Genomic DNA, 20,284 nt, shown 5'->3' with positions numbered 1-20,284 from the left:
GGTTGCAGTAGGCCCAGTTGTGGTTGCAGTAGGCTCACTCGTGGTTGCAGTAAGCTCACTCGTGGTTGCAGTAGGCCCAGTCGTGGTTGCAGTAGGCTCACTCGGGTTTGCAGTAGGCTCACTCATGGTTGCAGTAGGCCCAGTCGTAGTTGCCGTAGGCTCACTCACGGTTGCACTAGGCCTAGTCGTGGTTGCAGTAGGCTCACTAGTTGTTGCAGTAGGCTCACTCATGGTTGCAGTAGGCCCAGTCGTAGTTGCAGTAGGCTCACTCGTGGTTGCAGTAGGCTCACTCGTGGTTGCAGTAGGTCCAGTCGTGGTTGCAGTAGGACCAGTCGTGGTTGCAGTAGGCCCAGCCGTGGTTGCAGTAGGCTCACTAATGGTTGCAGTAGGCCCAGTCGTAGTTGCCGTAGGCTCACTCGTGATTGCAGTAGGCCCAGTCGTGGTTGCAGTAGGCTCACCCGTGGTTTCAGTAGGCCCAGTCGTGGTTGCAGAAGGCTCACTCGTGGTTTCAGTAGGCTCACTCGTTGTTGCAGTAGGCTCACTCGTTGTTGCAGTAGGCTCAGCCGTGGTTGCAGTAGGCCCAGTCCTGGTTGCAGTAGGCTCACTCGTGGTTTCAGTAGGCCCAGTCGTGGTTGCAGTAGGCTCACTCGTGGTTGCAGTAGGCTCACTCGTGGTTGCAGTAGGCCCATTCGTGGTTGCAGTAGGCTCACTCGTGGTTGCAGTAGGCTCACTCGTGGTTGCAGTAAACTCACTCGTGGTTGCAGTAGGCTCACTCGTGGTTGCAGTAGGCTCACTCGTGGTTGCAGTATGCTCACTCGTGGTTTCAGTAGGCCCAGTCGTGGTTGCAGTAAGCCCAGTCGTGGTTGAAGTAGGCTCACTCGTGGTTGCAGTAGGCTCACTCGTAGTTGTAGTAGGCTCACTCGTGGTTGCAGTAGGCCCAGTCGTGGTTGCAGTAGGCTCACTCGTGGTTGCAGTAGGCTCACTCGTGGTTGCAGTAGGCCCAGTCGTGGTTGCAGAAGGCTCACTCGTGGTTGCAGTAGGCTCACTCGTGGTTGCAGTAGGCTCACTCGTGGTTGCAGTAGGCTCACTCGTGGTTGCAGTAGGCCCAGTCGTGGTTGCAGTAGGCCCAGTCGTGGTTGCAGTAGGCCCAGTCGTGGTTGCAGTAGGTCCAGTCGTGGTTGCAGTAGGCCCACTCGCGGTTGTAGTAGGCTCACTCGTGGTTGCAGTAGGCTCACTCGTGGTTGCAGTAGGCCCAGTCGTGGTTGTAGTAGGCTCACTCATGGTTGCAGTAGGCCCAGTCGGGGTTGCAGTAGGCTCACTCGTAGTTCCAGTAGGCTCACTCGTGGTTGCAGTAGGCTCACTCGTGGTTGCAGTAGGCCCAGTCGTGGTTGCAGTAGGCTCACTCGTGGTTGCAGTAGGCCCAGTCGTGGTTGCAGAAGGCTCACTCCTGGTTGCAGTAGGCCCAGTCGTGGTTACAGTAGGCTCACTCGTGGTTGCAGTATGCTCACTCGTGGATTCAGTAGGCCCAGTCGTGGTTGCAGTAGGCTCACTCGTGGTTGCAGTAGGCCCAGTCGTGGTTACAGTAGGCTCACTCGTGGTTGCAGTATGCTCACTCGTGGATTCAGTAGGCCCAGTCGTGGTTGCAGTAAGCCCAGTCGTGGTTGCAGTAGGCTCACTCGTGGTTGCAGTAGACCCAGTCGTGGTTGCAGTAGGCTCACTCGTGGTTGCAGTAGGCTCACTCGTGGTTGCAGTATGCTCACTCGTGGATTCAGTAGGCCCAGTCGTGGTTGAAGTAAGCCCAGTCGTGGTTGCAGTAGGCTCACTCGTGGTTGCAGTAGGCCCAGTCGTGGTTGCAGTAGGCTCACTCGTGGTTGCAGTAGGCTCACTCGTGGTTGCAGTAGGCTCACTTGTGGTTCCAGTAGGCTCACTCGTGGTTGCAGTAGGCCCAGTCGTGGTTGCAGTTAGCTCTCTCGTGGTTGCAGTAGGCTCACTCGTGGTTGCAGTAGGCCCAGTTGTGGTTGCAGTAGGCTCACTCGTGGTTGCAGAAGGCTCACTCGTGGTTGCAGTAGGCTCACTCGTGGTTGCAGTAGGCCCAGTCGTGGTTGCAGTAGGCCCAGTCGTGGTTGCAAGAGGCTCACTCATAGATGTAGTAGGCTCACTCGTGGTTGCAGTAGGCCCAGTCGTGGTTGCAATAGGCTCACTCGTGGTTGCAGTAGGCTCACTCGTTGTTGCAGTAGGCCCAGTTGTGGTTGCAGTAGGCTCACTCGTGGTTGCAGTAGAAGTCATGGATGAAGAGGATTCTGATGTAGGGGTCGCCATAGACATGGTAGTTGCTCCTTCCATGGACATCGTACTCATAATTAATGTACTGGTAGAGCTGGGTGTTGGTATTGGGGCTGGGGTACAATACCTGTACGTGAAGTTTAGTGTTCCCGATCCTACCCAGTTTAATATGTCAAGTGTTTCCGTTGAAGGTTCAGTGAGTGATCTTAGGTGTGATGAACTGGTCATGCGATTGAAATCCACTACCATGTTTCCAACTGTGTAACGACCAGATGAACTTAATATATTTCCACCACTGACATTAACACCAACGATGAAGATCCCATTCACTCTGAGTCCTGTAAAACATTAACCATAGCAAATAGTTATGCGGAATACGCGCGAAAACAAATATCGTAATGAAGATAGTTGTAAGCATGAGTGTCACATTTTAATACCACACCTGAAAAATTACACCGAAACTATGAACTACTATAACGACGGTCTACTAGAACTTCTATCCACGACTGTCAGTCGCGCTTTGGGGAGGGATACCCCCTCACACACACACACACACGCACACAAAATTAAACATGCATTGAGACAATTTCCATAATGAAAGGACCCCTTTTACTGTCGTATCTGTTGGCAATACTCTAAATCTTTAGAGCAATTCATTGTTTAAATTATAAATTTGAAAACAAATCTTCACTCTGGTAGACCGATTCGAAATGTTGTGGTCCCCCATATCCCTAATCCTAGTCTATATGTTCATTGTAAGTTACAAATGAAGTCCTATAATGAACCCCCAATAGTTCAAGAACCATGTAGAATTGGAAAAAATTCAAATCCGAGTATGATCAGCTGTATCATACAAATGTTTCAGGCTCGGCTTTATATAACATAATTATAGTTGTACTTAACAAAATGTATGAACCATCACATTTAAAAGAAATGTAGAACCAGGAAATGTCACTGTCAAAGCAGCTCTATTCAGCGCTGTAAGTGTTGCTTTAAATAAAGGTCATGCGCGTTTACTCATGCAGAATTTGTCTCATTAAAGGGGACATCCATTGTCTTCAAATTACAGTCTCATTGACTGATCAGTCGATAAATATTGTAGGCAAGCATACTTGGCTTATAGACTTATGTCGAGGTAAGAACATGTTGAAACTAAAAACTGTCGAAATATTGGTGTCTGGAGAGACTATTCATTTATATGATAAGGATTAAACCTTCGTCGTGGAAATTCCCCGATTTGGGCTTAATATAACGTGGAAGGGTCAAGCTTACCTACAAAGGCATTGGCATCATACGTATCAGCTGTAATACTCGTTGAACCAATTGGTATTGTTGCATAAACGGCCTCTGTAAATAAAACAAATAAGAAGACATAATTGCACTATCCCCTTAAAGTAAGATCATAAATAAAAATGCTTTAATTCCTAAAATAAGGAACGAAACGAGAATGACAACCCTGTCAAAATAGAAATTTAACATACAAAAGAACAAAACCGAGCAACGCTGTATTTGTAAACAATTACCATGTTCGAATGCTTTATTTATTCATTTATTTATCTCGTTTTTAATATTTCAACAGGGTAGCCCCATCAGTAGTTAAAATACTACTTAACAAAAGTGAATGCAATTACAGACTCAAGAGAAAAATATGTAGTATGCGCCTCTATTGTTTCGCTCGTGGCCGTGTACTTTCTTCCTTTCTCCTATTTCTTGTCTTTTCTTTTTCGCATATCAAAGATAGCATACGACCGATAATATTGTTAGATGTATCGTGGTCGGGCGGATACGTAATTATATGGGTCGCGTACAATTTAAAGTGTAATAGGTGATTCCGTGCACTGTGCCCCGTGCGACATCCATTTATTCATTAAAGAATGAAAATCTCTTGATATGACTAATGGATAATGATTCTTTCTGGAATCACTAACATCATCAATATCAAAATGTTTTAATTTTCTATTTTTTGTTTGTGATTAATGTCCTGGTTTTGCTGTTTGTGAGTTGTAAACCAAACATCGCCTCTAATTTTGACAGACATGGCGCATAACAAAATGTTTACTATCATTATCATTATCATTATCACCATCATCATTATTATTATTGTTATTATTATTATTATTATTATTAATAATATTATTATTATCGACCTAACTGAGGACTTTTTGTTTAACGTTTAAAGTGGTGTTTTTAATATTGAATGAAAGTACCTCAAATTGTGTTTGTGTGTGCGTAATTTAGATATTAATTGATGATTATTTATTATTCTAAAAGTAGAGAACCGAAGTGCTCAAGTCATATTCGCTCGTCGTCCAGGAAGAATGCGTATGTTGATTTTAACTACTCCCCTGATTGTCTGCTGTGTATTTAACCATTAGTGGCCCAACAAAACTTGTTATCAGAAGAATGGAAGAGTGACCCAGCCTCCTGAATAATAGGGTAAATAGGGGTAAATGGAAACAAATCTTACCCAAACCAGACATACGAGTGGTAGTGCCCCCAGTAGTGCAGTTACACGATGATCCGTCACCACCGCAAACTCGACAGTCATCATAAACCGCATTAGAATTCAGAACACCATCGCAACCAAATTTCTGGATTTAAAATTAAAATGAAAATGTCACACTGATCTGTATGAAAAAGATCTATGATTTCAACCTTACATAAAATAGTAGCAATTTGCCAAAATACAAAGCCCTCACTATTGTGTCGCTATTGCAACATGTAACTCAAATGAAGAATAAAACGAAAATCCTTTCCGTGGATACGAAAAAAACTGTGTTAAATTCTGTGATCACCCAAGAAACGTATGCATGTTTATTTTTGTCAAGATGTTGGGCGTTATTATGACAAAGAGTGAGATAAAATCTGCCGTAGGGGGTAGTTGAAGTTCACCAAAACTTAGAGTCCAGTGGTATGTCCAGCATGGGTTAAAAGTCCCCTCTCCTGTTTGAAGGTCCAGAAAAAGAATCGATCATTTATATTGGGTCGACAGCACCGGGGCAGCCTACATACCCCTCCACCATCCACTTGGCATAAATGTGTCAATGTCTGGACACGCTGCTGTGAGTCTAAAATTTCTGCGGATTAGGCGACGTGACAATAATCCAGGCCTGATAATTTCCCGATTTTTCCCGATTTTTTTTTCCTTCCGATAATTCCTTTTTTGTCTCTTCCCCCCCCCCCCCTCTTTTCCCCCTCTTTTTGCCCAATTTTCTATCTCAAAGGGGGGGGGATTTATTGTTAGATGCCTTCTTTTTTTTTACTCAAGGGGGGGGGGGGCCTTAGTTGAGGGGAAAAAACACCTTTTTTCAGTGCTCACTACCATCCCTGCACTAATCACTGATTTATAAATATATCAAACAAATAATTAAAATTGTATACCCCTACGTTATGGTAATATACAAATCATAATTGAACAAAATTAAATAAAAATATCCTTGAGAGTTCACTTCTTCACGGTTTCAATTTTACTTCTTTGTGAATTCAAAATTACACATTAAAACACGTGCAACAAAATATATACAAGCCGATTACGCAAAAATGGCGCTATGCTTATATAATGTATTGTGAAATCATAGTAAAAAATATTTTGATGTATTGATATATTGTATCAATATTTTATTGTCATGATATATTGTAAAAAAATATATAATTTTGATAATATACTGATAGAATATATAAATATATTATCGTCATGGTATTTTGTTTTAAACACATTACATGTTCAATTAAGTACAAATGGATTGAAATGACATAATTTTAAATATGATGTAACAATACATGATATAAATATACCGTTGCCAATCAACGTGCCACTTTAGCTCAATGCACTTGCACGCATTGTTTGTATTTAGTCTGTTGCACTTGTGTGTAATTTGTAATTTTGAATTCACTATCTAAAGAAAAGAAAATCGAAACCGGTCAAAGTGAAGAAGTGAACGCTCAAGGATTTTTTTAATTTCAATTATAGTCCTACACTTGTAGCGTGCATTTACCTGACAGCGTCCACCGATGCACAACTGTGTTGATTTCACATCAGTCCCATCCTCATCCCAACACTGCGTGCCATCGCAGAAATCTCCCGGTCTGTCATTAATTGTGAAGGAACTTGACACTGTCGGTGTTCGGCAAGTTAGCTGGCACAATTCATTTCCTGCGAGGAAGAAATATTTCACTCACACATTTAAAATGTAAATAAATACATTTGAACTTAATATTGGAGGTTCTTATTTCGGAGTGCGAAAAATATCTAGTATCTTTCGAAAAAAATCTATATAAAACAAAAATGATTTGTTTTCTTTCTCTTGATCCATGATACATCATTTCTAGAAAAGCCAATGCATAATATCCTTAAAATAAACAACCTTAATATACACGTTTTTTAAGAGCAAGCACTTGTAAGCTTCGACAAATCTTTAATATGAGGGGCGATCTCCCGACGACCAAACCAATTGATGTATCAAATGTGTTGGTGATTGGTACGCATTAAAGATAAAGTTGAGTTCTGGTCATGCGATTGCATTGTGAAAGAAACGGTGTGGAATCGATCAGAAAAGGTTGATCATCTAGCATATAAGTATTGGTGTGTACTGCATGGTTCTGGAATCATCAAAATGATAAGAAATTTGGCCCAGTCTTCGTAAAGTTACAAGCACTGTACACAGAAATATGTATATGGGACTACACGAACACGTGGCGTAAAAATCCTACCCTGGATTTTTACGATGTAACATAACATATTTAGAATATGGAGGCATTTGAAGAGCCATGCTTTTCAGGGAACATGTCTTATCTGATGTTCTTCCACACTTTCATAATAAGAATGATAACGCTCACAAATTATTTTTCACCTCTTCCCAGAACTCGACCTTCTCTTTAAACCTACCTGTGAAGATTGGGTAGTCCATCCAGCTGTACGTATTGCCGTTCAGTGGGATTGAATTTGTTGCAGCACATTGCTCATTACGGAAGTCATCCTGCGAAGTTGCGCATGGCTGTAAATAAATATCGATGAGACACTTTATAAGCCTTCGAAACTGTTTCAATAGACAAGGTAAGGGGTCCACTTTTGGAACCCGTCATAAGGCTAACTTCTTGGACATCTCGTTGAACATGTTTCATAGAATTAACAGGCGTTTCTATGGGATGTTCACGAACTTTAAACTTCTGACGATTTCGAGAATTTGGCCCCTGTGTACTAATTACATGCATACTGCTTGAACAAAAGTTTCTCTTAACGATTAAAATGTTTGCCAGAGGCATGTCAGACGCAGCAACATTTAATGTGTGCAAATGGACTCCGTAAATACAGATGTCATTCTGTATATAGCAGGTAAATCTACAGTTAGTATCCATGGGTTCTGGAGTGAAACATGTATTTAAATAGTTAACATGTCTGTTCATTCAAATCAAGGATATCCCAGTTAATCGCGTATGGCTAGATTTACTGTCATGAGGATTAATGTAAAAATAGTACCAACTTTTTTGGGAGAGAAGAGGATATTGTCAGAGGGCGAGATTCAACCACCCCGCAACTGAACCCTGCAATTCAAACATTTTATTAAGGACTTTGAATGAAATTAAAGATCTTCGATATGTGTTAGGTTTTATGGGGTTCAATCAAGGGGCGGCAACAAATCCTTGCTAATTGATTAACACCAGGCACGGATCCACGGGGGGGGGGGGGGGGCGACGGGCCCGCTCCCCTGGCTTTACACTACCCCCCCCCCTCCCCTCCCCCCACTGAGCGAAAAACAGTCTGCGCACTTTTCGAATTCCCGGGAGCAAAAATGAAAAAAATTATAATGCTCACTATCCCCCCCCCCCCCCCCCCCCCCCCCCCCCCCCGCTTATTCAGCGGCCGGCTGAGTCGTTTCGAAATTTTCTGTCTAAAAAAAAAGTGCTCTTACCCCCCCTTAAGATCTATACCGACCTCATTATTAACCCACAAGATTGAGCTTTTAACATTAAACAAAATCCTGTTTATGCAATTTTCGAAGAGAGGCTGTCAAGTGCCATGTTGTGAGTGTACATGTTGCATTGTCTGGCTCTGAAAATTGGACATTTAGAAGAGCAGAGGAAGGGTTGATTAACAGTTTGGAAATGTGGTTGTGAAGAAGAATGGAAGGAATTAATTGGAGGGACATGATCACAAATAAAGAAGTACTGCATAGAGTAATTGAACAAAGGCACCTTAGAAAAAATACTCTGAAGACGGACGAAAAACTTGATAGGACACATATTACGGGGGGATAACTTGGTCAGAGGCATATTTGAAGGGAAGATTGGTAGTTCGAGTTCGATTTTAAGTTCAAGATAGTATACATGTAGTAGTAAACGTGATAGACCAAGAATTTGGATGGTGTAAGACAGTGGCGTACGCGATTTTTTCAAGGGGGGGTTTTAACATTTTGAAATCGGACCGAAAATTTCGCAACGATTCAGTCAGCCGCTCAATAAGCGGGGGGGGGGGGGGGGGGGGGTTGGGTTGAGGACACTTTTTTTTTGTCTTTTTGGTCTCGAAATTTGATAATTTGACATTTTTCTTCGTTGGGGGGGGGGGGGGGGGGGGGGTAAGGTCACCTTTTTAAGGTCAGCCATGGGCATAATTTACCAAAATACCAAAGGGGGGGGTTAACCCCCTAACCGCCCCCCCCCCCCCCCCCCCCTGCGAACGCGCCTGGTGTCAGACTTGATAGGAGAAAGATGGTGCGAAATAAGGAAGAAGAAGGCTAAAAATAGAGAGGGATGGAGAGAGAACTCAATATGGCTCTGGTGTATGGACCTGCTTTTGCAGAAAATCTGAGACAGAGAGAGAGAGAGAGAGAGGGAGAGAGACAGAGAGAGAGACAGAGGGACAGAGATATTGTATGAATGGCTAGGTGATATTCGTTTAGTTCGTATCGTTAGATATAGAATGCACAATTGGCACTGATTATCAGTTATTTTAATGAAATAAAAGTTGTAAGGTTTTACCTCCTCATTACACAGCATGTAGATTTGGCTTTCTCCAACGCAAGGCATTCCTCCCCATTGTGGGTTGGGATTGGTACAGGTTCGACTCTGAAGTTGAACCCCTGTCCCACATGTTCGCGAGCAGGATGAGAAGCTACTGTATTCTGTCCACCCGCCATCGACAGGTATAGTGACGTTCAGTGTGTTATTAACGCATTCTGCATTTATGCACCACTAGGGAAATAAGGTAAAATATATAAATATCTTAAATTAGGAACAATGTTAAGTCAATAAAGTACTAAATAATTTCCCCCGATTCTTTTAGTCGTTTATTTTGTTGCTGTACATGAGATTTACGCAGGCATCTCGGGAATTCCGATAAATCCACTGTAATTCCAGAAAGTCTGCCTTCAGTTTTAAGGATGAAGTTGACCTACTGGTCAAGGAACTGTAAAAGAAACTGTCTAGAAGCAATTGAGAAGGGCTGATTATGTAGGGAATAAGCACTGATGTATGCTAAGATGCTTAGGAATGATCAAAAGAATTAAAAAAGGAATAATATTCAATCGTGTACTACACAAAAAAGTGGGTAACATAGTAATTTGCGTGAACGTTCCGTCCTAATACACCAACTATTTCTCGTCGTATTTCGAAGAAGAAGGCAGTTGAAGAACGATTCTTTCTAGAGAACATTTTTTACTAATTACATTTCCTTCTATGATTGATATTCCTTCAAAATAGCAAACAAGAGTAAATCTAGCTCACAAGTCATATTTCAACTTTACTGCAACCTTTCTTAAAATAAATATAAGTGATGATACGAATTCGTTATAAACGAATAATACTTAGGTTCACACGAGAATCCGTAAACGTTAGTGTATCGCGTGGTTTTTTAACTTCGAGGATATTTGTAGTTGCGAAACGTGTGGACGTACTTATGGTAACAAAACGTTAAGTTTAATCGAAGCTATTAAAGGGATGGTTGAGTTCTGTTTTCATACTGCAAATGCCTTCAAAGTGCATGGTTATTGCTCTTTTTCTTATCTATAACATTTCTAATGCCTTTTTAGAACTTAAAATTGCTATGAAGGTAATTTTAGACCCCAAATGTGTGAAATTTAGCCAATACGAGCATACCAATTCAGCTCCACTTTAAAAAAAAAACATGGTGACCGTTAATTAATTATTTAATTAAAAATAAAAATACATGGGCCGGCTGGTTGTGCGTAATATAAGCAACACGAAAATGCCAACAAAAAAACCAACATCGGCATTGGCTGAAATACGACGTAAAAGGCGTTATTCCGTTTTTTTCAACGGTTTTTTCAAATTTTTCAAACTATCTAATATTTGTGGTGGTACACAAGTATTAGAAATCGTTATATTTCAACCGTCTCTGAACCGATTTTGATCAAACAAAGATGATTTTGTCATTTAAATATTATGTTCTTTCAAATTTGACAATCAGTTTTTCAATATCTCACAACAAAATTATTTTGTGTAGCGCCCTCTGCAACAGAACTCAACTATCCTTTAAGGAGCCCAGGGGGTCCACATTCGAATTTGATGTGCCGTGTGGACGCAACTACTACTCTGTAAACTGGTGTAACAGGGTCTCTGTAATACAGCGACTGCTTGCTTGGTATGCTCGGTTTACACATTGGAAGACTCGTTGCTCGGGTCCCGTGTGAACCCTCGTCGTTGTGAGTGGATCGTTGTTTAAAACTCCGAGGTTTCGCAAACTTAAAAGTTAAAAATACAACGATCTCAAGTGAATATCCCTGATGAACCATAAACTTACCATTCCTTCTCCACATGAAGTTCCTTCGGCAGGTAGGCCATGGCCGGAACAAGATGAGGAGCCCGAACACTACACCAAAGTTTAGTGCAAGATGTTGTCTGTATGAAAAGAAAGGGATAAATAATAAATCTTCATTGTTAGACTTACTCGGGAGAAGGAGCTGCCATCTTTATTTGGTATGTACCATTTAAGCTTTCAATATAATTTCAGAATACCCATTAATCATTGCATGTATTTTATGCGTCATGTTTACTTCGCTTCAGATTTTATTCATTTCATCACTTTAAACACAGTATGTTTATGTTATACGATTGGTCTTAAGTTGATTAGTATTTCCTTTTTCAAAAAGTGAAATTAATTTTTATCCCTGCTGAAAATCGTAAAGTTCATGGTCATAAATTATTTACATTAATTACAAAGAAATCACAATAGTTTATTTTGTATAAATATGTTTGGAGAGAACAACATAAATAGTCTCACAAGAGAAAGATCACATTATCATGCTTCATCTTTACCATGCTACCTTGGATACTGGACTAGTGAACTTTCTGCCTTAGCGTACTTTTCATTGCACAGCGCCATCTCACGGTCCACTGGCCAAAGTTCGAATCCAATACCTAATTTCCACAGAGGACTCGATGCGAGAACCAACAGCGCTGCTAGGGATGCCCAGATTTACCGGACCATAATGCTACAGCTTACCTGAGATGAAGCTAGAGGGGATTTGGCAGTATTGCTTTAAACCTAGCGCTGGATTGATGTTTGTAGAATACATGGCATTGTTTTACGAAACCGTCATAAGTACAAGTTCGCCGACATTCCATCAAAACTCGTGTTAATTTGATAAACGCATTTCAATTGACGTCGGCCACCTTACAACGGTTTCCTGAAACGCTTTTCGGACCTACAAGTTTGAAAGGTTGATAATATATATGCTTACCAAAAAAGTGCACCTGTGGGCGGTTGGAATGCTCAATTCCATTTGACACTGCATGTCTGCACTATATCTCAGACCCGGGAGATCGTCGATGGGAGACAGATCGAAAATAGGAACATCATCCATGCACACTTCGGAACTGAAATTAAGAAAACTCCTTTTACCATTAACATGAAATGGGGCTATACGAAATTAATGTGCATTGCTCTAACTTGACCACGGTGACATAATTTGAAATCGGTAGTAAGACACTTACGAAAACTTGGCTAACTTAGAGATAGCGCTTAATAACTACAGGTATTTATTATCAGGATTATTATAATAATTACTATCAGTAGTAACAGTATAGTAGTATTAGTATTAGTAGTAGTAGTAGTAGTAGCAGTAGTAGTAGTAGTAGTAGTAGTAGTAGTGGTGGAAGTAGTAATAGTACTAGCATCATCATCTTCATCATTTTCATGATAATTATAAAATCAAATCATCGCCATTATTATCAATATAATTATTACTACTCTTCCTTTACTTATATTGACAAATTAAATTACAGGTAAAAAATATAATGTATGGTTGGATATACCTTAAAGGTACATGTATAGATCAGTTCTGGTCATGCGGTAAATTAAAGTTACAAGCACTGAACACAGAAAGATGTATATGGGACTACGCGATATCTATCCAGGCCGGAAAGATAAGATAATTCACCAAATATATCAATTAGTAGGCGGTTTCCGGCAAAATTTGTATCATCATGTATTAGTCAAAACATATTCTTTCACATGGTTGGTAATAAGAGCTTCCATTTCATTTTTTGAGAGGGGGGCGTTTCAAAAACAGGTCTATACCTTTAACAATAAGCATTTTTTCAAAATCTTTTTAAATTGATACGAGATACAGTGTTACTGAGCAACTAACTTTTACATTTACCTGTTATAATTATGTGCAATTTGCATTCCGTCTATTGAGATTGAGATCATAACAGATGAATGAAATAATCTGTAAATAAACGCCCTTCACAAAGAGGTATGCATTTAATTTGATTACATTGCCAAAACGGCCTGTTGACTCCGTGCATTGTGTAAAGTGTATCCAACACTTGACAGATTGTGTGAGAACGTTTTGACACTTCTGACACTCGATATTAAACCGAACTTATACCCAGCGTCGGGTATAAAATATCTATCGAATACACGGAGCTACAAGTCTATGATATATGTCATAAACTGCTAGCGCTGTGTAGTAGAAGCACTGTGATATATTGCTGAAAGCCCATGATTCTCATATCCCGGGTTCGATCCTCGTTCATGCTTATATCCTTGGACAGGGTATTTTGCCAACGTTATCCTTCTCGACCCAGGGGGTGTTTCACAAAGATCCTAAGTTGAACTTATCTCTAAGTTGGACTTAAAAATTATGGAAAGCCACTAGCATCTTTGAAAATATTTTGTAAAAGTTATTTTGAAAGGCATTAATTGTTTATTCAAATCATTCATATTTTCTATCATCAAGGAGATTTCATGTTCTGGATGTGGAATTTATAAAAAGTCTAAAATACTTGAATTTCTGCTTTTGAATATATTTCATTTTAAGACTCCAATGGCTGTCCATAATTTTTAAGTCCAACTTAGAGTTAAGTTCTACTTAGGATCTTTGTGAAACACCCCCAGGTGTTATAATATATCTACCTTGTAATGCTGGGGTAATAAATAATAATAATAAAAACGTTACTTATAAAGCGCAAATAAACATACAAAGTACAATACATATGGAATACACGTCAAAGTGAACAGAGTTAATTAATCATCGAACGCAATTTTGAATAAATGTGTCTTAAGACTAGTTTTGAATAGGTTAACGGTTTGACAGTTTTTTACATTTGAAGGTAATCTGTTCCAAAGTTCAGCAGAAGCTTTGCGACAGGAGCGATTACCATAAGAAAGAGTTGACACAGAAGTAAATACAAGGTTTAATTGTGAAGATGACCGTAAACTGCGTGAGGGTTTGTATTCCTCGATTAATTCTTGCAGATAAATTGGTGCCAATTCATGAATGCATTTATAAGTTAAAACTAAGATTTTGTACATAATGCGGTACGTCACAGGCAACCAATTCAATTCGCGAAGTACTGGGGTGATGTGTTCACAAGAACGCGTGCGTGTTACAAACCTGGCAGCAGAGTTTTGGATTCTCTGGAGTTTTGCAATGTGCGAGTCCGGAAGGCCATAAAGAAGGCTATTGCATTGATCAAGACGGCATGTAATAAATGTAAGTATAAGCGTTTCGGTAGATTTTTGATCAAGAAAATTTCTTATACGACCTATCTTGTACAAGGCATATGAAGCTGAGCGACAAACATTTTGTATATAATCATCCATCCTAAGATCATTTTCACAGATGGGACCAAGGTTACGTGCACTTTTGACAGGTTGTATCGGAACATTAGCAATTTCGACAGATGGTAAATGGGAGGACTTTCTGAATCGAGATGTTACATGTATAACCTCAGTTTTATCCTCATTTAACTTCAAATCATTAGCAGTGGACCAAGCTTTGATATCATTTATACATCTTTCAAGTTTAGTAATAACAGAATGGTCGGAATCGCGTTTCAAAACAACTTTGGATGTCATCTGCATATATCATTCGGCCTAAACCATGCGCGTCAATAATATCTTCAAGTGGTGCAGTGTACATAGTAAATGATAAAGGGCCGATGACGGATCCCTGAGGAACACCTTCAAGTGGAACATGAGGTTTGGATAATGAGTCATTAATGACAATAGATTGTGAACGATTCATAAAGTATGTTTTAAACTGGACAGAAATAACCGTCTGATATGGGTCATTTCTTTAATAAAACTGACATTTGTTGACATTCCCCATATACCCAGAGATCTCGTACCATGGTGGTAATCTGGCCAATCCAGCTGCCACTTATGGTTATAGAGCTTTCTCCCCGATTTTCACTATTTAGATCTAATTTTCTGATTTATAAATCAGATATAAATTAAGTATATGTATTGTAATCATATTTACACTAAATAATAATTATTGACCTATCATACAAATGCGAAATTTTTGGACTTATATGATTTATCCATTTTTTTCTCCGAACCGTGAAACGTACCGTTCATCCATTCAAATTAGTAATCTATGACTTCACCCGGCCGATATATTTCCGGGTCAACCTACCAAAACATAGCGAATGGCCAATCAGAGCACTCGTTTCGTATTGGGTTTATGAATATTCATATATCACTGGGTTGACTCGTACGTAGCTATTGGACGTTCGAAAAGAAAAAATGAATATTCATTAATTAAAACCAAGATGGATGACAACGAATCATGTCGACTACGAGACTTTCTCGGATTAATCATTAATTTAGGATATAAATGAGCAAGCTATCGTAAGTCAAAGCCATATTTGTTTGTTATTTTTTATATTTTTATTAGCCTAATGTTATATTGCAGCAAAAGTGCATTTATGAGGATGTAAAGAGTGAAAATCTCGTTGCATATCTCACTCATCGCGGTCCTGCCGAACCGAACCATTTGATCCACTAGTACGGCATAGGCCGTACTTCAGTCTATGTAAAGAGGCGGTCAGTGGAGCCAGATGCAATCTCAGCGGAACCACCGTTGATATCAGAGACTGAAGCTTTCGGTCTAGTTTTAAACCAATTCAAGACAGTACCTGATACACCATATATATTACGTAAGCGATCAAGAAAAACATCATGACTGATAGTATCGAAAGTCGCAGAATAGTCTATAAATATTAAAACAGCCTCATCACCTTGGTCCACAGCTAACAACAAATCATTATATACACGTAAACGAGCAGTTTCAACGCTATTAGAAGATCTATAAGCAGATTGCATTTTACTACACAGATTGTTTGATGATAGATAGCCCTGAATTTGAGAAGCACAAGCACGTTCAATTGTTTTAGCAAGAAACTTAAGGTTGGCAACAGGCCGATAGTTTTTCAAAATTTCACAATCCAAATTTGGTTTCTTCAAAAGAGGAGTGATTTGTGCCGATTCAAAACATCGGGAAATTGACCACTTTGAATAGCCATGTTTATAATGTTGGTAATGACTGGTACAAGCTCATCTAAACAGTTCTTAAGCAGCCATATCGGCATTGGATCGAGACTACATGAAGTTGATGGAGATTTCATTATTATAACTCTAACAGTATCCTCTGATACTGGTGAACATTCAGGAAATGAAGAATTGCATGAATCAAGCATGGATATGGAAACATCCGTTTTTGATGAATCCTTAAGAACATTTTTGATACTCCGAATTTTGTCTTTTAATAAAAAAGTCAGAAAAACGTTCAGCAAGTGAAAGATCAGAATCGTCAGAAGGTAACACCTTGGATACTTTTGGTGTGCACAATTTGTTGACTTTTTGAAATAGCTGCTTTGAATTACAACCTTCAAATTGTTTAGAATGATGGTTTTGTTTAGATTGTTTGATCATGCGATTATATTCATAACATTGGTTTTTGAAAATTTGACTGTCAATTTCTAATTTAGAAGCAATCCAACGTCGCTCAAGGCGTCTTAAGATCCGTTTCATTTCATGTAACTTTTCTTTGAACCAAGGTGCGTTAGGACGACACCTGATTGTACGAGTTATTAAAGGTGCGTGCTTGTCCTTAAGGTCATTTAGAACAGAGTCATATTGACAAACAAAGTCCAATTCAGATCCGGGAGATTTATACAGAGGTGAATTTAATATATCAGTGCGAAAGACATTAATATCAATATCACGAAATTTACGAAAAGAGATTTTGATTTTTGCTGGTTTTGGTCGCTCAATATTCAAATTACATATCACAGCAGAATGATCAGACGGCAAATAACTGGTAGTATTTAAATTTGAGACAAAGTTATCAGTATTTCGAGTTAGGATGAGGTCAACAGTGTGTCCATCTTTGTGGGTGGGTCCAGTTACATATTGAGTAAGTCCAGCGGAGGTTATGAGATCTGTAAAAATAGTAGCCTCTCTATCAGTCGAGTCATCTACATGAAAGTTGAAGTCTCCGGCGATGAGAAGTAAACCAGGTATAGATGCAATATCCTCCAAGAAGGTGCCAAACTCACGAAAGAAAATCGGTGCCAAATGCTGCTTATCTTTTGTTTTTTGAGGCCGATAAAGAATGATGAGGCGAAGAGGTTTTAGGGAGTTAGATTGTACAGCCAAATCGATATATTCAAAAGAATTGAATGATTGAAGTTCGGTTTTGTGAATTTTGAAGGAAGAACGAAGAAGCACACATACACCACCACCTTCCCTTCTAATACGTGGGATGTGATGTATGTCATAATTTGGGAGAGTTGTAGTAAGATCGGCAATGGGTGGGTCAGAGTGGTCGCTTGTAAGGCGCTTCTCCTCTTTTTTTTTTAATAAGCCTCCTCGGAAAGGGCACTGTTGATAATGATAAGGCTACTCTAGCTGGGAAAATAAGACCAAATTGCCATCATTTTTTAATAACTCACCTGATAGATATTTTCATGTGTTCTGAACTGCAGGTTGACCATTCGAACGCACCAGTGCTTGAGGGGAGAGATGCAGACATGATGTTACGTCCTTCAGCACAGCCGTACGTTCCATCGTGATTTAATCCAAGTCTAATGAAAAGAAAGATGCCAACCGACGAATCGCAATTAATCAGTCATTTTGGACACATGATCGGTTAACATCATTGTATCAATAACAAAAAGTTTAAGTTAAATACATCACACACAACAATATATAATAATACCGATTACGATGTACATATAAATCATCAGTGTCTCTACAGGTTACATTTATTTTATGTGTTTGTTTTTCTGTGTTCGCTTTCAATTTCAATTTCAATTTATTCATGTTTCCAACAAAACATTACACATCAATTATAAGCATTTAAAACAAATGTAAGAAATACATGTTGGAAACAGAGGGGTCCATTAGCTACTCAATACTGATGATCATTGATTAACATAAAAATCTGATTTTAATATGGACTTTAACCGTACTTTATATTTGGTCTGATCCATGCCACAGTAGTGATATACAAAATATAGTCAATAGGTTGTACATTTAAATATCTTTCAATTTAGGAGTAACATATGGAACAAAATACCAAAGAATTTCGTAACTACAACAAAATAAGTAGTGTTACAAACTTTTTGGATAATGGGACCTAATTCATGTTTTATGTAGTTAAATGGGTCTATCAAATCGATTAAAAATATAATTAAAGCCATCTATTTTATGCCATTTAATGTGGTGAATTAAAACATGTTCAATTAAGACAGACTGCCAATGACAAAAAGTGATAACTCGAGTCCATCGTAAAGGCAAGAAGTCAAAACCAAATGGACTTTTTGTGTAGCTTTGGGCATCGTCTAAAAAAATTGTCCTAAGTTAACCATCATCCTATAATGATACGCGTATCAGATGTGTTTTTTGCGAAATTGTACTTATGACGGTTTGATGAAATGCTGCCTTGATCTTTAAACCACTATGCACAACAAAAAAACACAACCACACACGCAGACAAACCACACTTGTACCCTAGTCGTACCAACGAAACCGACTCCGGAACGACAACAGACTGAACGTTCATCCACACATGTCGAACGGCCAAGAATCGGTTGGCTTGGAGTCGGTTTGGACTTTGGAGTCTGATCTGGAGTTGCGACTGAGGTATATAATAACACCCCAGTTACCAACGAGACTGGCATAAAACCTACCGCTGACGGTCACTTTTCCATCAATATCAACTATAATACCAACATCACACAACGGCCAATCGAATCAAGGTTTCCACGGAAGTCGCCACCATTACTTTTCACGCACCAAAATCCGGCTCGTATTACACAAAAAATCCGGCCCGTATTGACTTTACACACCGGTTGTTGTTGTTGGTAAATGTTTTCTGGCGTTCATTCAGTATAGAATATATACGCCATAAATATCTTCAATTTTATAAGAAAATCAGTTATAGTCTTCATAAAAGAACTGAGAATAAAGATTTGTAATGAAATATTTAATTAATAAGTAACGCAATTTATTAGGAGTCTCTGGATGGTTTGCAACTTAGTGTTTCTGCTTTTTTTTAAAGTTTAATCTGGTCAGCCCGGTTTCGATTGCGTTGAAACTAGCTTTGCCCGATTTGAAATAGGCTTCTCGGCTACTCGGCGTGCGTGCGCATTGATCTTTTTATTTTGTAACGCACGGTGCCTAGACCACTCAGAAACACATAAACACTAAATTGAGACACATCGTACAGAGGCGCTCCTGAAACCGAATTTCCAATCCATTCAAGTAAATTGTTATACAAATCTTATCACAAAGTCATTATCATTATCATCATTATCATCATTACACACTGGACTTAGGGGGTGTTTTCAAAAGGAGGGAACACGCATATGCGTACCCTAAATTACACTGAGTGGGGGGGGGGCGGGCCCACATCAGACCGACAATAGAATGACAATAGACCCACAAACAGACCCACATCAGACCGACAATAGACTGGCAATAGACCCACAAACAGACCCACATCAGACCGACAATAGACCCACAAACAGACCCACAAACAGACCCACATCAGACCGACAATAGACTGACAATATAGACCCACAAACAGACCCACATCAGACCGACAATTGACTGACAATAGACCCACAAACAGACCCACATCAGACCGACAATAGACCCACAAACAGACCCACAAACAGACCCACATCAGACCGACAGCAGACGGACAACAGACCGAACAGAACATTACATTTGGGCCTTCCATGAATGGCCAAGAACCGATCGGTTTGGAGTCGGTGCGGAGTCATATATGCTGTCTGACTGAGTTCATCAATACCTCCTTGCTATCTCGTTGTAAACGCAAGAAAGCTCACTCATCGAATGCTAATTTGCACTTTTTGTCTATTAAAGTACAAGGAGATCGCAGACTTTAGCTTTCGTTCTCTTCTTTTCAAATTTTGTGTTGTAGTTTTGTTTCTCTTTTTTTATTTTATTTTTTATTTTGGTTTACTTACGAGTGCCCTGTTTCATGAGCCATAACTAGTCCGGCTCCAAATCCGTAATCCTCGTTGATAGAACACTTAGTGTCCAGGTCACAGACTCCAGTTACATATGCAAGTCCCAGCAGCCCCGTGTCAACACCATCGGAAGCGATGTCGTGACTATTAAAGACCGAAGCGGTGAGAGAGAGAGAGAGAGAGGGGGGGGGGGGGGGAGAAAAGGGAAAATATCATTGTGTGAACCATGACCATAAGAACTTTATATGAAAGA

The 20,284-nt window shown here is 39.7% G+C and overlaps 2 protein-coding genes across 2 annotated transcripts; both read right to left on the bottom strand.

Annotated features, from left to right (window-relative positions):
- Positions 1–164: 164 nt before the first annotated feature.
- LOC115929116 (mucin-5AC-like) lies at positions 165–7,190 on the bottom strand. The gene is made up of 6 exons (XM_030997327.1): positions 7,169–7,190; positions 6,279–6,436; positions 4,751–4,874; positions 3,556–3,630; positions 1,157–2,621; positions 165–222 (listed from the first exon to the last, which is right to left on the bottom strand). Exons 1-6 carry the CDS (start codon positions 7,188–7,190, stop codon positions 165–167), a joined length of 1,902 nt encoding a protein of 633 aa, XP_030853187.1.
- Positions 7,108–20,203, bottom strand: LOC115929314 (A disintegrin and metalloproteinase with thrombospondin motifs 3-like). The gene is made up of 6 exons (XM_030998048.1): positions 20,029–20,203; positions 17,485–17,616; positions 11,979–12,114; positions 11,039–11,136; positions 9,259–9,471; positions 7,108–7,277 (listed from the first exon to the last, which is right to left on the bottom strand). The coding sequence occupies exons 1-5, from the start codon at positions 20,049–20,051 to the stop codon at positions 9,462–9,464; spliced, it is 399 nt and encodes a 132-aa protein (XP_030853908.1). The 5' UTR covers positions 20,052–20,203; the 3' UTR covers positions 7,108–7,277; positions 9,259–9,461.
- Between the last annotated feature and the right edge of the window lie 81 nt (positions 20,204–20,284).

Source organism: Strongylocentrotus purpuratus, unplaced genomic scaffold (genome assembly GCF_000002235.5).
Source record: "Strongylocentrotus purpuratus isolate Spur 01 unplaced genomic scaffold, Spur_5.0 spur5_scaffold_4, whole genome shotgun sequence".
In the NCBI taxonomy this organism is placed as follows: domain Eukaryota; kingdom Metazoa; phylum Echinodermata; class Echinoidea; order Camarodonta; family Strongylocentrotidae; genus Strongylocentrotus; species Strongylocentrotus purpuratus.
This window is presented reverse-complemented; position numbering and strand designations above follow the sequence as displayed.